At 29.5% G+C, this 23420-nt stretch overlaps 1 protein-coding gene across 6 annotated transcripts in view; it reads left to right on the top strand.

Annotated features, from left to right (window-relative positions):
- Positions 1-23420, top strand: part of roq (RING finger and CCCH-type zinc finger domain-containing protein roquin) — a 96315-nt gene that overhangs the window by 45940 nt on the left and 26955 nt on the right. For 5 of the 6 annotated variants that reach the window (XM_076452475.1, XM_076452468.1, XM_076452498.1 and 2 more), the window contains 6 exons: positions 205-436; positions 5161-5298; positions 8550-8611; positions 10341-10807; positions 11906-12067; positions 20232-20404. In XM_076452475.1, coding sequence (XP_076308590.1) covers positions 205-436; positions 5161-5298; positions 8550-8611; positions 10341-10807; positions 11906-12067; positions 20232-20404 — 1234 coding nt within the window. The remainder of the gene's footprint in view (positions 1-204; positions 437-5160; positions 5299-8549; positions 8612-10340; positions 10808-11905; positions 12068-20231; positions 20405-23420) is intronic. The other variant, XM_076452480.1, reaches the window with a different exon arrangement.

Raw genomic sequence — 23420 nt, 5'->3', positions numbered from 1 at the left:
ATTGATAAAAAAGTAGTTTAATTAAATTTTTAATGGAACTCTGTAAAAGTGTTGTATACTTTGACCAACCCAATGTAGGAAGGTTAAGAAATTAAAAAAATAATTATTAATTTCTCTTTTGGTTTTTAATAATTTAATATTATACTTATTAAGGCAGTATGTTACCAAAATTAGAAAGATTAGAAATGTCTTGTTTTTCCACAGATTCTCCCGTTCCAACTTGGGAGGAGCTGGAAAATGCACTGGAGGGTGCAATTGAAGTAGTAAAAGGCTTAGTGAATTTTATTGAGAACTTTGGAAATCGAAGGCTTCATGAAGAAAAACAAATCTTGAATGTCAAATATAAGACAAATATGTGTCGAGATCTTACCCAAAGAGGAAGCTGCCCAAGAGGTGCAAATTGTAATTTTGCTCATTCACAAGAAGAAATGGAAAGGTATATTTAAAAAAATGGAATAGTGTGTATACTCTGTTTGATGTGATTAAATATTTTTTTTTTATCCATATTGACCAAAAAAAAATAAGTTGCATTTTATATTTTGTGGGGTGAAACAACTTGTATGAGTTAAGAAGCTGTAACGTAAGATATTCTTGAAGTAATAATTTTGGAAGTATTATATTTTTCAGGTTTCCAAAAGTTTGCACATAGGTGCTTACTTAAAAAAATTGTATAATTAGAATTGCCCTACACATGATTCATTTTGTGAAACTGCATTGTTTCCAACAAACCAAACATATTTTCCTGTCATTACCACACTATACTGCACAACAAAGTTTTTGCTTCTTGAACACTGTTGGGTGTTCCTTATAGATTTTTGGCTGCTGATCATGAAAATCACATCCAAATTAGCTCATCATGTACCGTTTCATCGAAATCTTCAGTTTCACCAGGACATTGCTACAATAGAAAAACGATATCAGGACAACTGGAATCCGTCAATGCTTGCTGACTACTGTTGGACACTTCAGTGTGATGCATCAGACATTGAATACAAATGAAAATAAGGAGCAAAATACTTTTAATTATGTTGAACTTAATAGCATTATTAGAAACATAAATGTAATTAAATATGTTATTGTCGGTAAACAGTTAACTGTCTATTTCTCAGAGTTCCTACGTGATAAAGCAAAACCAAAACTATATTTGTGCATACCCACCAGGTACCTGTCACAATCAGCAAAAACTTTTCAGGAAGCAAAACTTTTCAAAAACATTGTTGTGCAGTGTAATTGTTTGATTTTTTTCCCTTCAAAATATCATTAGTTCCTTTTTTTAAATTATACTCAGGCTGACTCAGTTGCTTTACAACCATGCCTTGATGGAATAAGTTATTCTTCTTATCTCCTTTTCTACTCTTTATCTAACGTATTAAACGTTAGGCCAATTTTATTGTAGTTAACTTCATGCTGAACTTGTGCAGTGTTATCATTCTGGTGTTGAAACTTCTAGTTTACTGTAAATAACTACTGTACTCCCCAATCATAGTGTCTCATTGACAAGTCAGAGGTCTTATATCAATAAAAAATTGAGTTTCAAAGCTCACAGAAGGCGGAACACGGGTAGCTCCTTGTGTAGCTTTATGGTTTACAACAAGCTGCATATCAAAAACTCTGCATATATATATGTGTGAGGCTGAAGGGAAAATGTGATGCTGCAAAAGCTATAACTATATTTCGTTTTTCTGTTTGTTTATTCTGTTTAATTCAAGAGAATTGTACAAACTATCGAACTGCTTAAGTAGTCTCACCTGTGTGTATTATTATTGTCATGGTAGGCTGGAAGTATTGACATGTATATACATTTTCTATTTTTTGCTAATGTTTTGAGGAATAATAAAGTGGTAGAGCAATTTTCATTAACATACGTTTCCTTTTTTTATTCTCTGTAAATGTCTAAATGAAAATATATATAAAAAAAGATTGTTTAAGCTTTCCAAGATACTTTGTGGCAATACAGAATTACCAGGCCTAGCATGGCCAAGTGGTTAGGGCACTTGACCCATAATCTGAGGACTACAGGTTCAAATCACCATCACTTTAAACATGCTTGCCCATTCAGCTATGGGAAACATTATAATGTGATGGTCAGTCCCACTATTCATCAGAAAAAAAGTAGCCCAAGAGCTGGAGGTGGGTGGTGATGACCCAACTGCCTTTCCTCTTGTCTTACACTGCTAAATTAGAGATGGCTAGTGCGAATAGCCTCATGTAGCTTTGCATAAAATCAAAACCAAACCAGAATTACTATTACATAAAAAAACGTATAATTCCTCATTTATTTCTGATGTTAGTTAAAACTATTGCAAGTTTGAAGCTGAAGTGAGTATCTTGAATGAGTCTAAAAGATGTTTATATTTGATATTGAAACAAAAAAGCATTCAGGTGTTTTAAAATACATGTGTGTTTTTGTGGAAGTTTAAGTGTATAAATTAAATTAGGTTATTAAAGGTATTGTCTTGGGTATTTAAACAAAGGACAGTGTACTGCATATACTTACATACCTATATACAAAACTAGCTTTTGTATTGCCAATGTAAAAAATTCATAAAATATAAAACTTTGTTTTCATTTATTAATAATAATAATTACATTCTACTAGCCTGTAAACCAGTTTTAATTCTGTTAGTGATCATATGTTCTTAGACATGAAACACTCACTAATCAACTGTTAGTGAAGTTAATGGCCGGCTATTGCAAGTTAATAATAAAGATGGATGTTTGTATAGTTTCACATTTAATAAATTCATGGTTAATAAAGTTCATACATGTGATATAAGTAATTTATATAGATGTAAACAATTCTTTGTTGGTGATAACATGATGATTATGACTGACACTCTATAAATGCTACTACAGTTTAGAGGTACAAGTGAAATCATGCTCCAGTCCATTTTTATAGTGTTATTCGTATATTGCTTAAATGTTACAGACACAGAAGTTATGTATTTTGACTGTAAAGTAATTCCAATAAAGAATATCAGTCTCATAGTGAAATTTGTGTGGATTTAGACAATCATGGGAAGAGACATAAATTTAACCTGTGAGAGAAGACTAAACTAGGAAACATGGCTATTGTGTTTTCAGTATTGAAAACTTCATGAAATCACATTAATATTAATTTTAAAATGTTTTTTTTATCAGAGGTAAGGTAAATCTATGACATAATAATAGTATAAAATTGTACAGTTAGAAATTTTTCTAAAAGATAGTTCAATATAATGTTTCTTTTTCTTTTTTTTTTGGGGGGGGGACAATACCTTGTTGTACTGTTGTTTTTTTTGTAAGACTTCATGTCCTAAATGTTTAATGTTAAAAACATTTTAATAAGTTTGTATTACATCTGTGAGTAAATTTGTTTTCTTTTATGTTTCTGGTCTCCTTTTTATTTGCAAAATAAGCTGAAAAAAAGAACATTTTATAGTTTTAAAATTAAACCTATCTAAATAAATTATCAGTGGATTTTCCATTCATGGATTTCTTTATAAAAATCAGCATCAGATAAACTATATAAAAAAGCAGAGTACTGAGTAGATGTTTATCAGCAGTTTCCTCTTATAGTAATAATATGTGTTTTTTTCTCATTCAAACTTGTGGCTTTTAACCTGTGATAAAATTATATTTGATTTGTCTAGAAGAGTTTTTATAGTACCCTTTTATTTATCAGAAGTTTAATGTCCAGGGTTCCACAGGACATTAAAATCATGGAAGGTTTTAAAACAAGAAACAAAATTCCAGAAATTTTCAGCACTGGAAAAACACCTGTTTTTCAGTCATGGTCTTGAAAATGTCCTGAAGTTTCATTTCATTAAAAGCAAATCTCCCATGAAAAAACCAGTGTAAAAGAAAAAATAAAACTGATTGGTTATGTAAATCAGGTTTGTTTATGTTTTGTTGTCTTTGTTGGGAATCTTATGCCTCTGGAATCTTATGCCTTATTACCACTGGTGAGTATGCATGAATGACAAAATTGTCAGGTAAATGTTACTTTAATCTTGCCTGCAAAATGTAAGAGTCCTGCAAAGGGCCCAGAATTTTATTTTGTAAAGTCTGTTCCAAATTCAGTGCCATGAACTAATTTTAGCACAACAGAAATATTTCAATATATCCTACTACAGCTAAAAATAGAATGTCACTGTCTGTCTAATTTGGACATATTTAAGTAATCTTTTCCTATGTATAATGATATGGGTGCATTATGTATGTTACATATGATATACATCTTTGTTTAGTCATGAGATTGTATCAGTTTTTATATTTTTTAACTTGTATTAAATTTTGAAGTTAATATATACTTTGTTTTAAAAAAATTACTGTTATTAAACTTTATTCGTAATAATGTTTTATCTTATTTAAATACCTGAACCGTGAGAAAAATTCAGTAGCACTTTGTTGATTGTTCAATCATGGCTTCTTTCTTTTTTGAAGAATCTGATATTATTCCTTTAACAGTAGTATTGCCTTTAACACTCCTACGAAAAGTGGGGCCTAATAGGCCCCAGAGCAACTTGAAAGGTTATTAATATTAGGCTAATAATTTTGTATTTAAATGAAATTGCCATTTAAATCCATTAATGAATGGATTAACGAGATTCCCACTGTCCCTATCTACTATCTAGCGAAACCACAGCCAGGGGAACAGGCTTGGAGAAATCAGGACTAGAAACGTCTTTTCGTAGGAGTGTTAACTAAAACAAGTAGTATATAATAAAAATAAAAAACTTTACTGATTACTTTGAACATGGCAGGTACCAGACAACATTGCATTCATCTAGTGCATATTAAAATATGCTCAAGTTGTTTTCGAACATTGGTTAGAATATTAAATCAAATATCATAAATGATTAGATGATCCAAGATTTGATACTTAGATTGAGGTTGATTTTGTTCTGTCATTATATACTTTTTTATTCTTACCTTAACATCCTTATTTACTAAAGTTTTAATTTCATTTTTTAAGTATGAGAATTACAAAATTAAATGGTTACTTCCTTTGAAAGTATGTTAGTCTATTTGCAACCCTCATTTGCCTTGGTGGTTCAGCAGTATGTTTTAGGGCTGATAAAGCGAAAAATTGGATATTAATACCCACAGAATATAAAACACAGATAGTACATTGTGTAACTTCATGCTTAGTAACAAACAGATAAACTATTTGCACAGATATCGAGCCAAAAACAAGAAGAACAGTGGACATCATTCCCTGCTCCCTGGCAGTAGTGGAACTGGAGGATCTGTAACCAATGGAACAAATCCTCAAGTAACTGGAAAACTTCCAAGTGGAATGTTTACTGCTAATAGGTATTAATTAGAGACAATATTTATTATAAAGCATAAACATCTAAATTTGGTACATTTTTTCCACAACAAGAAGCTTTTAAGTTAAAAAATAAGTTAAACATGAATACTTAGTATACTTGAATTTTTAATAATTGCAAACAAGTAGAAAAACAAAGCCAACATACTTCCTAGGAATGAACTAAAGAATGAAGTTGTGATGGTATAGATGTTCTTTTAAATCTAAAATGAAACTTTGTTGTGCTTTTCAGGTCTCTCGTGGATTATTTTTTTTCTTGAGGTATAAATAATTGGCAGTTGAATAAAGATAATTGTTCCGTTCATTTTTAAAGAAAGTTTAAAAGTATTCAGATACATGAAAAAATACTTATTTCATGAATATAAATATTATAGTTTTGAAGAAAACATTTTGAAAATGGGAGAATTTACATTAATCTCTTGATCAAGCAGTTTCATCTTTAAAATATTTTATGATCCCGTACAATCTATCATCACATAACACATTTTATTTCTAGAGTAGGGCTTTTACATCTAAGAATTATATTAAAATTCATCATTTAGTTGCTTTAGTGTTTTAAGTTGTACAAGATGCCTAAAAAGAGAATTTTTTAGAGAAATTATAGACTACTTTAGTAACTTAAGAAGATGTAATAAATTGTATTTCTCACAAGAAAATAGTATTAAGTTTATTGTATTTGTTAACACTACCTTAGTTATTATGCCCTTATGGATTTCTAAGAAGAGTGTGCAAGATTATTTCAACCACAACACCATTTCAAACACACCTTTATCTGTTGCTGATTAAACATTTTACTCGAGACCATCACTCATAAGGCTGCCTGAGATCTAACAAGTATAATACTGGTCAGAACACTATTTATGTAAGCCATTTGATATGAATGACTTTGCTGGTAAATAATGATTACAACCTGTTACATTTGTCATAAAACAGTAGCACTGGACTTGTGTACTTTTAATATTGAATTTTCTATTTGGACCTTCATGATTTTTCTCAAAAGTGTTAATAGTATTTCAACCATGTTTGATATCAATACTCATAAGGCCAAATGATAACACTTTACCAGCAAAAGCATTCACACTATAACAGTGGTTAACAAGGCTTATCCTTTTTATGTAATATCTGCTATTAAACACCAGATTTCTAGAATATGTCTCAGTATTCTTCAGTTTTTAGTAGAAATTTGAGCAAACTGATCCTTATTTCATGATTGCACCTATATGCATATTATGATTTTTTTTTTTTCTTTTTTATTGATTAAATCGAACTTTCAGAATTTTCCCCTCCAACACAAAGGGGAAGAAAAATCTTGTTTTCTTTTCATTGTACTTTGTGTTTTTTTCCATGTCAGCTATTCTATAATTCTCTTTGTTTTAAAAGTCAAACTGAAAAAAAAAAACTTGGCATTATGGTCATTAATCTCAACCAGTATTTATCTTAAATGTAAGGTGATATTTTAAATGTGTATTGGGTTGCCATTGTGAAATAAACCTTTCCTTTTTGATAAGTTTGATTAAACTGTTATGTTCATGCTGATATGCCTCATAATTTGTAGAATATCTCAGTTATTGCAAAATGTGTTTCTTATTGTTTTGAGATTATATCAATCAGTTTAGAAGATTAATCATCCATTTCCTTCTGTGATAGATCTACTTATAGTGAATTTTCAGTTTTTCTGATATTTAATTCTATTTTAAATTCTTTTTTTTTATCAACTTATTGTTATTCCAGTGTATAATGTGAGATGTTTCTGCCACATTCTGTTTATATGTATTGATTTACTTTGTATTTTATTACCACATTTTTATGTTCCTTGATCCTGCATTTTAAATTTCTACACATTTGGCCATTATCAATTTGATCACAGGTACAAGGAATTTTATAAATCTCACAGTTATCAATATCTTTTATTCTGTCTTTTGTATTTGTGAGACTGTTTAATTTACAATAAATGTTATGCTACATTATATGTATTTTTTCATTATATTACATTCTTTTGTAGATAAGCCTTGAACATGTGGCAAAGAAACTCTCATTTGCATTTTCCCTCCAACCTTGTATATGTTAACATTCTTAACTGTTGATGTGTTTATGATGCAATCTATCAATAAGTTATTGTGTATATATATCATTTATTTATAGCTAAATATTCAAAAATATGTATATAGTAAATAAAAGATGATACTCAGCTCTTAGAAAATGTAATTTTTAGTAAGGACTACACATGTTTTGTACTTCCAAGGATCTATATTACATTCATTATCCTTAAATTTGGTTGTTTGATATTTCTAAAATAAACTTGGATCATACGTTAAGACAGTACCTAGTCGTATATGACATAAATATTAACATGAAATTATTGGAATTAATATGATTCATAGATTCTGATTTGTTGTATTCTTTTCAGCTTTATTGTGATATGATCCCATTTTAAATTGCTGTTTTCCCATTGTTTAGTGAAGCTTCAGGATACTGCTGTTTGTTTACTGTTTTGTGTATACTCCTGAAACTAAGAAATTATGTATGTCATAAAATATATGAATGATATTAGAAGAAATGCAATAACTCAATCAATTTTAGAAATAGATCATTATTTTTTCAGATAATAACTTTTCAAAATTTTTGTCTAATTTGTGTTGTCATGGGGTTAACTTTTCTTAAAGAGTGCAATAGATGTCAATGCCACATGTAATTAAATATAATTTTAGTACTGAAGAAAATATCCAGAAATTAATAATGGACTGTTATTTTTGTTTATAATACTTGATGACTTGCATTATAAGACATTTGGATCAGTACTTTTAAGTTTTAAGTATCACTTTGTTAATGAATAAAGTAAACAAATTAGATTGAGAGCCCTAGTGCATATTTTCAACAGAAATAAAGCCTAAAATTATGACACCAGTGTTTCCACTTGGTCAACAGAGTCATTTCGTGTGGTCATTGATTTTCTAACCTTGCACTACAGCATTTATACATTTAGTTGTTACATGTAGATGTGTGGGTTATTTAGATCAAGTTGTTTCTTATAAGTTAATTTTCTGGATATATTCTTTCATTTCTTTTTCTTTTTTTCACATTACACTGTTTCTTCAATGAGTTAGTTAAGACATAGTTTGATCATATGCAATCATTATTTCTAGCTGCAAATACAATTAGGAATTTAAATTTTGTATTACACTGTTTTTTTCCCCATGGATTTGGTTTTGATAATTTAGATATTTTTGTCATGCAGTTATGTGAGAAGTTCTACAGTATCTTCCATACCAACCACCTCTGGATATGAAAAAGTGGCAGGTGAGTATATGAATACCTAAGATTACCACCATGTATAGCTGTTTCTTTTTAACATTTTACATTTCAGGTTATTAGAAATTCACCCATAACACCTGTTTGACAATTATGATAAATTTTAAAATATTAAAAAACTTCATAACTTTTAACAATTGTGTTTTAAAGTTATTAATAATTAATAAATAAAATTCTGATAGGAGATTAAGGTCTTAAATTTATAAGGAAATATTTTTAAAAATCCTCAGTCTTCTGTAGTATGAGAATTGTGGCTTTTTTCTCTAAATATTTTGTCTTTTCAAATTTATTTACTACCCACAGCTGTACTTATAATGCCAGAACTTCAGTTTTGATACTCGTGGTGGCAGATTATGGATAACCCTTTGTGTAGCTGTGTTCCTAACAATAAACAAACTCTGATGTTTGTTACTATATAGTGTTCAGTATGTTTTTGACCTCACATAATAGAAAAAATCCATATGCCCACATATAGTGCACAAAGTAATTCTAATGGCTGATTGACCTATGAGTAGCATGTTGTGTATCATTATTATGTTGAATAGTAATTGTGAGTGTAAATGAATACTACTGCATACTAATTAACCATATTACTTAATAAAACAAGTAAAGATTGAACTTATGATCACCTGTAATTTCTATGTATTAATTTTTAAACAATACCCTGTATATAAAGCATAGAAGAGTGGTTATGATTGAATGTTACTGTTGAATGTATTGTAGCATAAAACAATAAAATCAGCTTATGACCCAGTACAAAAAATGTTTCCCAAATATGAAAAATGTTTTGTCTACTTATATGTTGACTGATTATTATTAGGAAATACCAGCATATAAACTATGCAGGTTTCGTGATTTGACAAAGTAAACCTGTTATGAACGTATGATTTGAAGCCTAAGAGATAAATGTCAAGAGTACAGGATTTTGTTTATTTGTGTTAGTTGTCATTCTTCTTCTTGACTTCCAGTGATCCAACAGTGCCAAACAATTATGTCAGAATATAAGATGTGTTGAGGCAACATTTTGATTGAAAGTTTAACCCAAAAACTACTTTAAGAATACTGTGCACATTTCATGTTTGAGCCCAAACATTTTGGAAATAAAAAATGTGTACTCTACATGGGTATTTATGGTACATTCTGGTATTCAAAAAGAAATAAGTACATTATAAACCAAACATTAGCATATACAGATGGTTGAGTTTGTAAAAATCAAATTTCACAATACACAGATTTAATTAGTTATAAACCAATCATTAGTGTATAAGGAGGTTTGACTGTTATAAATCACACATTAAGGCACACTGAAGATTGAGTACGTTACAACCAATATTAAAATTTTATAGAGGGTTGTGTACATAATAAACCAGACATGTGGCACTTAAATCTCACAGAAAAACTTCTAATTTTATTTTAAAAAATGTTTAAGAATTTATTTTTATTGTTTAGTATTTTCAGAAAATACTTGGCTCAAAGATAATTTTGTAATAAACTTACACATGAAAGTTTACTGATTTGATTCAAAGTATGCTATGAGAGGAAACCAAGATTATATGGAAAATGAACATGACATATTTGAAGTTTAACTCTCTCTTTGACAAGTTTAATATATTTATGTATTAAAAATCAAGTTTATTTTCTTTTAAAAAAATTAAAATATTTATTTAAACTTTTTGTTTGTTACTGCATGAATTAATTTATGAATGCTTTATTTTAGTAGTGTGTGGATCATCAGCAACATTGGTGAAACCCAGCATATCTTCTGGAACTCAGTCAAAATCATTGCATACTTTGAACCCTGACAGCCCAGTCTTTGAACCAATGGCTGTCTCTACTGTAACACCAGATTATTCGAAACAAGGGAACATATCAGTTATTTGTCATGGTAGTCCCAGTCAATACCAGTTGCAAGGAACATTACTTTGTCCAGAGATTTTTCAAAGCACTCCTGCTCAATCTCACACTCAATTTTTGGGAGTTATTCCAGCTGCTATTGCTACTCTGTCAAGAGGACATATTAGCTTTCATAACACTTATTCAGTACCTAGGATGTTAGCTAAAGACTCTGAAGGAAGACCCCTGGTAGCATCAACTACTGTATGTGGTGGTGTTAATATGACTGCAAGAGAAAAATGCAGTTACCTGAGTAATACCAACAAAAGGATGGATGAACATGATAAACATGTAAGAACAATTAAGAATGAACACTTAATATATTCTTTAATTGAAGAACAAAATAAATATTGTGTTTAAGGTTATTAAGAATTTGAGTAGAATATGCTTCATATATAATAAATTTTGTCAATTTGTGACTTTAAAGTGTTTTCTCATGTTTAATTAGTCTACTGAAATTATTTTAGGAAACTAAAAATGTTTTCTAAAGTTGAGTAAATCTAGGGAAAGTTTATGAATTTGTTTTCATTGATTTCAAGTTATATTATAATTTTAGATTAAAAAGTAAGTTTGAATTATGTGATACAAATAAATTCCAAATTTTTTATGAAGTTTGAGGTATATACATATTATGTAAATTAAATTTAACAAATTTCAGATGGACAAACCATATTTTCAATCTAGTAGACTAGTTTTTGGTTATTTTTCGAATGTTTTAATATGAAAACATTTCATTTACTGATTTTTTATGAAATATTAATTTAGTAATGTATCTCAGTCTTTAGAGCTAGAATATGTCATGCCAAGGATAGGATTGTAGGAGTTTGACCAAATGGAGAATAAAGATAGGATGGAAAGTCAAGTGCTATAAGCCATAATTTTAGAAATATATTTATATGTGCAATTGTCTATTAGACCTAAGATTTGTGGTAAAAAACGTCTGCAATTAAGGTGGTTTTTGTAAAAGTATTGGACCTGTTGGTTTGTCTACTTTCAATATTTAAACTGTATATATATACTTAAAGCACAATTGTATTTTTGTCTGTTTTGGTCACAAGTTGTTAGTAGCTTCCTAAACCAGTTTCACTGAAGTATGAGTAGAAGAATTTTGATGCCCTCCCCTCCCACCACTTATCCAAATATTTAGTTAATGGATTAACAATTTTAAAAAAAGTTTAAGCTTCGCAGCTATTTCAGTTTTATTGTCTTAGTGCCATGAATAAGGTTTCATTAGTTTACTTGGTAGCAAAGTGCATAAAATTGGTATCTAATACTGTTCATGTGCTATAACTTATTCTTAGAACCAATTTGTATATTTATGTACATACTGAACCTTTAAAGTTACTAAAAAAATAAGTTAAAAATTTTTATTTTTTAATTTTTCTAAAGAATTTAGTTTTACAACCACTAGCTGCTCTTCAGAAAAGGAAACAAGAACTTTTAACAAAATTAGAACAAGTCCATGTCTCCAGGTATGGAACTGATCATTTGGAAGGCAGTGTTTCAACATTCAAGAGTGGTATTGGTGACAAGAATTGTTATCTAAATGAGGTGAGTTGCAGCCAGAAAATGTTCATGTTATTTCTGCGTAAAATAATTCTGAATGTAATAATAAGTGCTGTGATGCACAATAACATAATTATGAGAAAACAAAAATGACAATAATGGCAACAAAGTGAGAAATTTATATTAAATATCAGAGAAAATATCAAAGAAAAGCTAATAAGTTATACAGTGCACTAGTATTTCGTATGTGAGGTCTTGTTTTAAACAGATCCTTATATCTTGATTTCGTATAATTTATCAATCTACATTGATAGAATGTTGATTCAGATGCCTTGTATTACTTTACGCAAGTTAACCAAGTCATTCAGTTGCCTTTTGACCTCAATTTTTAAGTAAGTTCATTCAGCCGTAAGATTGTTAATATGCAAGACTGTGCATTTTAAGCCAGTGTTTTGAGTGTTCCAACAGTCTCTTCACCACCAGTATGTTTCACATCATTAATGTTTGTTTGGGGCCATTGTGTTGTCACATGATGAATCCATGGCCAATGAGTCATGATTCTCAGGGAATGACAAGATAGATCAGAATTTGTCTGTACTTAAGAACAGTCAGTGTGCTTGTACATATCACTGACACTGTTAGCTAAGATGCAACAGCAGACTTGTACTGATGTTGACCATGTTTCATCTAAGATGTACATTGACCACAATACAGTTCTTCACTGGAAAAACTTGCTGATTCTTGTGAAACAATTTGATCTTCCATACTTTTGTAAAGAGCACACATATCCAGCTTGGTTTATTCCACTGTTTGTTTGTTTGGTCATATCAATCTTTTTGCTTCATTACCTGTTCTCAACAACAGTTACATAATCATTGAGAGACCACTATGTGTATTTTACTATTCTTGAAGTAATATTTCACCTGTCTATACATATATAGCTTTTCCATTAACAGTACTTGTTCTTATTCAGATTCTATCTCATAAAGAACATGTTTTAACTCTTTCAGTGCAGGCTCTGTCCCTGGGACCAATGTTGTAAACATTTTCTGCTTATACTTTTCATTACTTTTAAATTAGTAAGCATATATTCACAAAATTAGGCAGTTTATCAGTAAACGTTACAAGGCTTTCATACTTGAAACATCAATTTTTTTATTAAGTCTTAAGCTTTGTTAAATAGTGTCTTGTGCCTTTTTTCATTTTCACATGTTGCTTATCCAACATGCAAAGTAATTTTCTTTTTAAGATTAAATATACTTTTATACAGCAGAAGGTTTTCAAATTTCACGTGCAAAATTCTTATAATGTTTAGATATTTTTATAATTTCTTTTTAAAGAAAAGCTTTATATTTTGTTATTTTCACAAACAAATACCTGTATGAGTTCTGTCAACCTGATTGATCACATAACCACCATATAAAGTTAGGAGATCAGTATAAATATTACCTTTTTTCATTCTAGAATGATTACAGATTATAAAACAGAAACACTAATATTTAGACTAACTAGCTTAAATCTCATAACATTATAAATTTAAATAGATTTATTATTTTTATTATATTGACCTTTCAGCCATGCCTGGCTAACAATACAGAAGTAACAATGATACAGTTCATATGCACTCATTGACATATCCAATGATGTAAAGATAATCTTGGTCAAATTAATCTATTAGTTATAGAGAAAGGTAGAGAAAATAACAGATGAAATGTAGTTTTGGTGAAATAAAAATGTTTGAAATTACATAGAAGGTTTTAGATATTATGTAAATTAAATTTAATAAATTTCAGATGAAAAAACATATTTTCAATCTGTACAAAAAAAATCACTTTGCACTCAGAACAACCAATCACTTTGACTCTGTACATTAACAAAGAAAGTTTTAATGAAAACCCTTCATAAAAAATTATTATTGTTTTGTAAAAAGTGTTAATGCTTACTGAAAGCTTTTGAGATTTCATAAAGATACACAAAACATATTAGAAGTTGTAATATGGAAACTGTTAAGATCAGTTTGTGGTCACAAACTAGGCCAATTCAACTGAACCTGTAGCAAAAGTGTTAACGTACCATTTTCAGAATCTTGAAACAGTTGCTGCTAAAACTTGGAGTTTTGTTGCAATTTTATTTTGCATAGAGTATCCTTGTCTAGCTAAAATTTTGAATTTTGTATTTTTATCATGAGGTTCAATCCCTTAGGGCTCAGCAGTAAGTTTGCAGGCTCATGATACTATAGAATGAGTTTTGAAATCTACTGTGGGCCCAGAACAGTTAGCCTATTATGTAGCATAATAAGAAACAAAATAATCATACAATTTTTCCCAAACATTGTGGCATGACTTTTTACTAGTCAGTAGTATAAGGTGCTAAAGCCAAATCTTCAACTATATAATAAAAATTTGAGTAATTAAAGTCAGGTGCTCATAAGTTTCAGTTTTGTCATACTCCTTTGATATGTTGTACACTGTTATGCTGAAAAAACAAGTAACCCCCAAAGTTTAGTCTCTCTTTTTTGTATATACACATCCACTAAAAATTAGTTGTAAATTTTAAATAAGCCTACAACGTGAGTGAAATATACTTGTGCTAACCTTCCCAAGATTGACTAGTATTGGGATTAAAAATTGACAGTGTGCCTTTGTGTGCATGCCCAGGCATCTGTATTTTATGTATATTCTAGTTGGTTACTTAAAGCTTCAAGATGCATCTTCTAATAAATCATGCACTTATCAGACTATGAAAGGATAACAAAAAATGGAATGTTGGCCCAAGGATCATTAGGTCAACTACCAAACCTCCCTACAACATAAACAAGAAGAGATTGTAGGATATTGTATGACAAATATAAAAATATGTTGAAAGTAAATTTATCTTTATAACATAAAATTACTAAGTTGCAGGTTATGACATGAACTGACAATTACCAGTATTTAATACTTCTCTGTGACTGATCTCAGATAGGTATACACTATGCTCTCTTCATCACAATGGTACCTGAAAGTACTGCATATTTCTATTGGTAAACATATTGTACAAAAGTAAAAAAAAACTAGTTAAATTAGTAACTAATTCATTTTAAATAGCAACTGTGGAATGGAAAACTGTTTATGGATTGAAACACTTAGATAATTTTATGCTATTTACTATTTTCAAAATCAGTATACTTTGTCTTGTTCAGTGATTTCATATTATTTCTTCATTCGGAGACTGTATGAAATATATATCAATATGAAACGAAAATTACCCCAAAGTGATGTTTTACAAACATAGCCAAAATAGTAAAATTATTGAAACAAATTTTCATTGAATATTACTGCTACTCTGATCAAATGTATAACAAACAAAAATGATTAATAGCTATGAAGCTTATACCATGCCAATCAAAGGTAAAATGTTTCAGCCTTATAAGTAAAGTTAAAAATAAATAATTTTAATTAAACAAAAATAATATTTAAAAATTGATTACTCGGTTCTTCAGGCTGCCTAATACACACACTCCATTCAATTTAAAACAAAACAGTACATTTCAGTGTTTTGTGAAAGCAACCATTGAAGTGATTTTTAATATTCAAAATATACAGATTAGTGAGTTTTGTTTGAGAAAAACTTTTTACCCATTGTAAAAAATGACAGTATTTGAGTTCGTTTTTTTCCAGATGATCAACTTACTTCTGACACATTTATGAAGAATTATTGAGTCTTTTCAAGCTTCGTGTAGAGTTAATAACAGACTAGTACACACTTTAATATCATGAATCTAATGCACATTATGAGAAATTTTTATAATTGTTGGTAGAATGTTTCATTTAGCGTATTTTACTAAAGCAGTTTTGATACCATCTATATATGCTTAAATTTTGGTTGGTTAACATGAGTTTGGTCTAACAAGTAAGTTTTTAGAGCAGCAAATGTTTACATCAGGTTTCCTTTTTTATGCTACTAGTTTCCTTAGTTTGCATATAATATTAATGTTTCACACTAATATTCAAAGCAAAGGATAGAAGTATAGTCTGGCCCTTTCTTGGTGTCATAATATAATAATGATGTTGAAAGGCCTTATTTGTACTGAGTATGGCTGATATGGTGTTAACATATTAAAGCTAAATTTCCCTTGCTTTGACTCATAATTTGTTAGATTTTTTTTTTTCTGTTTGTATAGCAAAGTAATTTGATCAGTTTGTAATACTGGTCGATTACTAGTAAGTTATTTCATGAGAGCTTCAGAAGTTTCCAAAAGTCAGTCTTTTCTTGTATTTCTAATTTTACATCATTTTCACATAATGCTTTTTAAAATGGATTTCTGATCTAAGAAAATTTCCTAACTTCTAGTGATGAGAAAATAATGTTTCAAGCTAACCTGCAGCAGTACTAGATGCTGTTTGATATTTTCTATTGCTTTGACTGCTGGATCTATCTATACAACATTGGAAAACATATCCAAATGACCATTTCTCATTGTTCTTCTCCACAAACATAACTTAGCATTAAAGTAGTTCAGTTTATCAAAGAGTAAGGATGTTTTCACCTCTTCATTTCAAGTTTTAACATATTCAATGAACCAAATATTTCAGAAAGATGTGCTATTTTGCACACCAGTGTTTGTCACAGAAATTTAGAAGTCTTTTTGTGTGAAGAAAACTTTCAATTTTTGACACATTACGTACACACTTGTAAGTAAACTTTTCTCAACAATCATTAAACTTCTGTGTGTAACAATAGAGATTTGTATTCTGATCACATTTCTGAACATAAACAGAAAATAATTGTAACTTTGAGGGATCATGTTTCAATGAAGTCAAGCATCTTAATAATTTGTTTCATTATTTCATTCATTTGTCTGGTAGTGATTTGGCCAGAAGAACTTCACTGATTTCTTCTGAAGCATCATTTTGTTACATAATATTTTGCACACTGGAAGAATTAAGAATTCTGCATTAGAATGTTGTTTTTTTGCTTTTGTAACAAGCTGAGCCACCACATATTTTGTCTTCAGCGTATTGTCTGAAACCATCACATTCTTGATCATAATATTTGTTTACTTTAAGTTACCTTCTAGCAAGAGCATAAAATAATTAATTTCTTACTCAGGTAGACAAATGTTTAGTTTCTAGATACAGCTTCAGCTAAGTTGGTACCTTGGCTTTCTTTGAAAATATCACCTGTCACACAACACAAAGGCTATGAACATGAATGGTCTCCAGCAGAAGAAAATCTATTTAATGTAGCTTTCATAATGTTATCTGTTTTTCCACTTCATTGTGCTTGTTTCAAGAACTCTTACCTTTATTGTTTGCATCACTGGCTGATTTCCTTTTGTTTGTAATCAATTGATCCATTTTACGAGTATTGAGAAAATAAGATTTTCTTACTGTTCAGTTTATACAAGTAACACAAGGATTAATGACTCAGAGACAATAAAAATGAGACTGCCAAGTTATTGTGCAGTAATTCAAACTTGCTCAACTTCCAATACTAGTTCAACAAGGCTGCTTTTAGAGAAAAATTTTATAAAAATTGTTCTCTGTTTTGTTTTTTGTACATCTTATTCAAATAATAACAATGGATATTATTATTGGGATTGTCAGAGATTTGAGATTTTTTTCCCTTATTTTTAAAAGTATCATTAGTTATGAAAAGTAAAAATATGTAGTACAATTTGGTCAGTGTCACACCACACCAGTTGAGAAACAATGCTCCAGATAATTATCAAATGTGTTATGAAAAAAATTTATTTTTATGTTATTTTCACTGTCAAATCTCTTTGTAGTTTGGTCAATTTGACTGATCTTGTGATCTCTGTAAAACATTTAGGAGACAAATATAAATTATACTTTTTTGGTTTTAAAATGACTACAGATAATAACAAAAAACATAAATGTTTAGACTAAACACCTTAAATCTCATAACATATATAAATTATTTTTATTGTATGCCATGCCAGACTAACAGTAACATTACAGAAGTTGCAGTAATGTAGTGCATGTACACTTACGTTACCATATTCAAGAGTACAAAACTGGCATTCACAAAGTGACCTGTCTTGGCTCTGTTTTAGTGGACTAGTATTTTGTAAAATACAGTCATATTTCAGTTATAACAAATGTATATACATTACTACTATTTACAAACAAGTTCTTAGTTATTTTTATTAAAACATTGAACAACAAGTAAAGAAGTATAGCAAATAATTATCTCTTCTAATTACAAACTTTGTGCTCATTTGCTGCTTGCTGTAGGTTGCTAAGTCTTATCAAATTTCACACATGAAATCTTTCCATTTTGGTGAGACATGGCTTATGTACTGAATCAAACACAATGACGTGTTCATTTCTTTGCATTTTTGGAATGGTCCTTTGGATATACACTTACTTCGATATAGGACATGAATAACCAATTGATAGCTTAGAATATCCCCACAGTGGTTTTATCAAGTCATTTTAATGTTTTAGAAGGCCACCTCATTTTTTTGAAGCCAAAATTTCAAGGAGGTGGATTGTGTCTTTAGCCTGATTAAAATATCATACAGCTTAATTATTAAGCTTGATGAATTATAGTGGAATTCTATGATATTGATATTGTAATGTGCTATTTTGTTGTTATTCAACTATATATAAAACTTTAAAAAATTTACTTTCATATCCTCCACATCAGAAATTTGAAAAGCTTAGCAACCTATGTCCAACAGCAATTGAGTTTGAAGGTCATAGCTAGAAAAGATAATTGTTTTCTTTAGTTCTTCATTTACTGTTCTATATTTTAAAAGAAATAAGTTTAGTAATTTGCTTCTAAATAGTAATAATCTACATGCATATATAATGTATAATAAATTAAATGTAACAAAATACTAGTCCACTAAAACACAGCCAAAATTGGTTCACTTCATATAGACTAAACGTTAGTTTTATATTATTAGATATGGTGACATAAGTGCACATTTTATACACCAGTGCAAATTCTATAATGTTAGCTAGGCACAACTGGAAAGTCAATATAATAAATATATAACATTATGAAACTTAAGCTGTTTAGACTAAATGTATGTATTTTTTTGTTATAATCTGTAGTCATTCTTGAATGAAGAAAAGCATACTTTATATTTATTTCCTTTTTATTTTTAATGGTGGTTATGGAGTTTGTTAAACTTACAAAATATAAAGTCTTACTGAAAACAAGCATTTGAAATGTATTTTGGGAATTTTAGAGATCACATAAATAACATTTGAGATTTTTTTGGACGAAGAATAATTTTTAATCACAACGTGAAAATCACTTCGCACTCAGATTAGTAAAGAAACAAAGTCTGTTTTCTCAACTCTTTAATGAAAATATAAAAAAATGTAAAATCTGATTAATTGTGCACAAAACACTTGCAGTTTTTATTAAAAGTCTACCAAATTTTGTGAAGATACACATTCTGCATTAAAAGTTATAGTATAAATACTTAACGTGCAGTTGTGTATATGAACTCGTATATTATAATAACCCCATCACAAAAGGGTTAAAGAAGTTTTATTAGTATATGATGTAATGTTTGGATATCATATTCTGTTACATAATTTATGTGAAATTTACTTCAGTTCATAAAAACTTTGTGTTGAAATTATAGCTGTTTTGGAAAATAAAATGTATCTTTGTAAAACTACATATGAATATTAAATTCTGCATTGGAATTAATTCATATTAAAGCACTTGCATGAAACACAGTATTGTGTTGCAGTGTTTATCACTTCTATAACTTTTTTAAAAGTATTAGGTTGAGGAATAATTTGTGAGCGTTTTTAAATAATTTCATTCAAGCATTACATGCAAGACTATACAATACTTCAATGCATGAACACATTACACCCAAAACATTTATTATGATACTTTATTTCATGTAATACCTAGGTATATAGTATGCATTGTTTTAAACGAAATTGCAAGAAATTAAATGCGAAAAGCAGATGGTGTCGAAAATGCTCGATTTTGTCCACTTGACATTCCATTTAATGAGCTGAAAATGAAAGCAAAAATTAAAGACATATGAAAATCAAACACACCATCTATTAGAGGAAAAAATTATCTACCAAATGACATGAAATATTTTGCGAAAGCGTTTCATTTATGAATATATGTTTTTAACTTAAAAAAACGCTCACGAATTATTCCTCAACCCAATATTTTATGTTATTATTACTAATTAATAATTTTGTTTTCTTTGCTATAGAATGGGACAGATGAAGGTATCTTTAAAGAAGGTGTTAGTTTGTCAAACAAAACTTCATATTACTCACCTTGGACCTCAGCTGACATTTTTTGTTACACCTCCAGAGCAACAGCAGTGAGTGGATCATCAGCTTCCACCACAGACACAGAGAAGAATATGCAAGAAACTGACAGGTATTTGTAAAGTTCTATTTATTGAATCTGAATTGAAGTTGAAATGAATAAACAGTTGTACTTGTTTATCTTTTATGCCAATTATGAGGTACAATTCTTGTAACTAATTAATATAGGAACTTGGATATACAAAATGAGGATAAAACACTAATAGTTCTTAATTCAAAAGCTTGACATGAAGTTTACTTTTTTTGCTTTGTATAAACATTTCAACACCTTTTTGAAAAATGAAAATTACCTTTGACTGATTATAAATTCATTTTATATTTTGTAGTACACAAACAGTTTTTATAAACATGAATTAGTACATTAAATATTTGTGAAAATAGTCTATTGATATTTGTGAAAATTTTTATTTATCCACCAAATAATGCATTACACTAAAACACACAACCATTAGAGAAAATTGCACATGTCTAAAAAAGATTTTTAGAAACTTTAAATTACACTGCAGAACAAAGTTTTTGCTTCTTGAACACTGTTGGGTGTTCCTTATAGATTTTTGGCTGCTGATCACAAAAATCACATCCAAATTTGCCCATCACGTACAATTTCATCGAAATCTTCAGTTTCACCAGGACATTGCTCTACAATTGAAAAACAGTATCAGGGCAACTGGAATCCGTCAATGCTTACTGACTACTGTTGGACACTGCAACGTGATGCACCGGACATTGAATACAAACGAAAATCAAGAGCAAAACACTTTTAATTATGTTGAACTTAATAGCGTATTAGAAACATAAACGCAATTAAATACGTTATTGCCGGTAAACAGTGAACTGTCTATTTCTCAGAGTTCCTATATAAAGAAGCAAAACCGAAACTATGTTTGTGCATACCCACCAGATACCTTTTCAGGAAGCAAAACTTTTCAAAAAAAATTGTTGTGCAGTGTTATTGATTTCATTGGGATGCCATCTGCTTCTGAAAACCAAAAACCATTATTAAAAAAGATAATATTTGCCCTTTCTTATTGAAAGAAAAAAATATTCATTTAAAACTTCTCTTGAAAACACAGTATCATTATACAGGTATGTCAACAAGCTATGTCTTCAGTGAATGTATTCTGGCAAAATGTAACGAGTCATGTACCCAAATTTACTTCACATTATATTTTAAAAAACAGGATGAAAGGTACTGCAGTTTGTACAGAAGTAAAATTATTGTTACTGTGAATGAATTATTGACTTATTTAAATGTTTTGATGAAATCTGGGAGAGATAAGAGTTAGCTTATAGTTAATCACACAAAGTTTGTCAGTTAGTATGTTTGATGCTCAGACAGTTAACATTTTGTCAGTTCTGTCTCTCTAGTAAACTAAAATGTATCAGTATGTTTATTTATGAATATTAATGCACATTCTTTAACAATAAATGTTTTGAATTGAAGAAAATTATTTAAATTTGTCATAAAGGCTACATCATCTCTCTAGTGTTTTCTAGGATTTAGTAGTGAACCGAATGATCCTTTATGCTGAACAATTAGCATGAAATATTCACATGACCACTCATGAATTTGCATCATTTTTAGTATCAATTTATATATTACTTTAATATCGACTAATGTACTGATATTTATTTGAGCTTAATATTTATTAATAACTTTTCAAGCAAGTGGAATAAAATTTTTTTTTTTTTGGATACAAACTGGTTTCTTATGTTAGCTGTCAAAGTATTGAATAACATGAACATTGGTTCTCTTGTAACTATAGTATTGGTTGTCCTTGAATTGCAAGCTAAGAGACTCCACTTGTGACATATTAGTAGGGTTTTTCAAAGTGTTTGTTGTACTTTGTACAGCTTACATTTATGTTGAAAAAGTAGTGAATATATCTTCCAAAAGTATGAATAAGCTTAAAAATTTGATCAAGTTTTTGGTGTTTATGGGAACTGTTGGCTGCATTGTTGTTTTTATTTACTCTTGTAATCATGTGGACCATTAATTACAAAGACATCAACTGGTTGCAAGTGGGGGGGAACATGTGTATAGTGAAAAGGAGGTTTCCTGTCTTTAAGTATTTTCTAGTAGAAGTTTGTCACTATAAGAAAATTAGCACATTCGTCTGATGAATGAGTTGATCACTGGGTTTCTACAAAAACATTAAGGTACAGCACTGTGCCATATACAGGTCTTTTCTGCCCACCTACCATTATAACGTGCTGTCCATTTTTGCTAATGTTCTTTTTCTGGGGATTTGATTGTCAGGTTGAAAATCAAAAAGTGTAAAATTTGTATCATGGTTGCACTAAATGTATTCACAGCTTTTGTTATTGGTGCAAAGTGTGTGATGCTACTGGCTTCTTTTGAACTAGTCAATAATTCTAAATTAAGGATAACTAAACTTGAACCTTAGGTGTCTTTGACTTAGCTATTCAGCTCATATCACCAATCCTTTTCAGGTTTCAAGATACTTACAGAGTACAAATAGTCCATTAATTTTTCATTTCAGACATTGTCACAGACATTTTGTTGAAACTTAGAATGAAAGTAAGCATTGAATGGGAACCTGTTCTTTATTTTTATGCTGGAAGATGCAGTGAAGATTGATATAGATTAAAACCACGCTTATTTTACAGTTGGTAACAAAACTGCAAATTTTGTGGAAGTGATCTAAATTGGCAAAATCCAGATGTGAACAGATGTTCTCTGAAGATTGTTAATTACTGCTATGTGGGTGTGAAGGATCCAGTTTCTTTATATGTATTATTTTTCCTTCCTTCTCATGTTTGCAGTGATGCTTAACAGGTTGAACTTCTATTTATACACCAAAATCTATTGTATATTTTTTATAGCTTAATCTATTATAAAATCAAAGCAATTTTGTTTAGAGATACATGTTGAGCACATTTACTGTCAGTCATATATGAAGATTTAGCACTACACACAACAACTGACAGAACTCCAGTATAAAAATAAAAGTAATGAAACTGGAAGAGCATTTTCATTTTTGTGAGAGCAGTAAGTGTTTGTCTTTGCTTAAAAATCATTAATGAAGTTTATGTGAAAGAAACAA

The sequence above is a fragment of the Tachypleus tridentatus genome, chromosome 1 (assembly GCF_004210375.1).
Source record: "Tachypleus tridentatus isolate NWPU-2018 chromosome 1, ASM421037v1, whole genome shotgun sequence".
NCBI lineage: Eukaryota > Metazoa > Arthropoda > Merostomata > Xiphosura > Limulidae > Tachypleus > Tachypleus tridentatus.
This window is presented reverse-complemented; position numbering and strand designations above follow the sequence as displayed.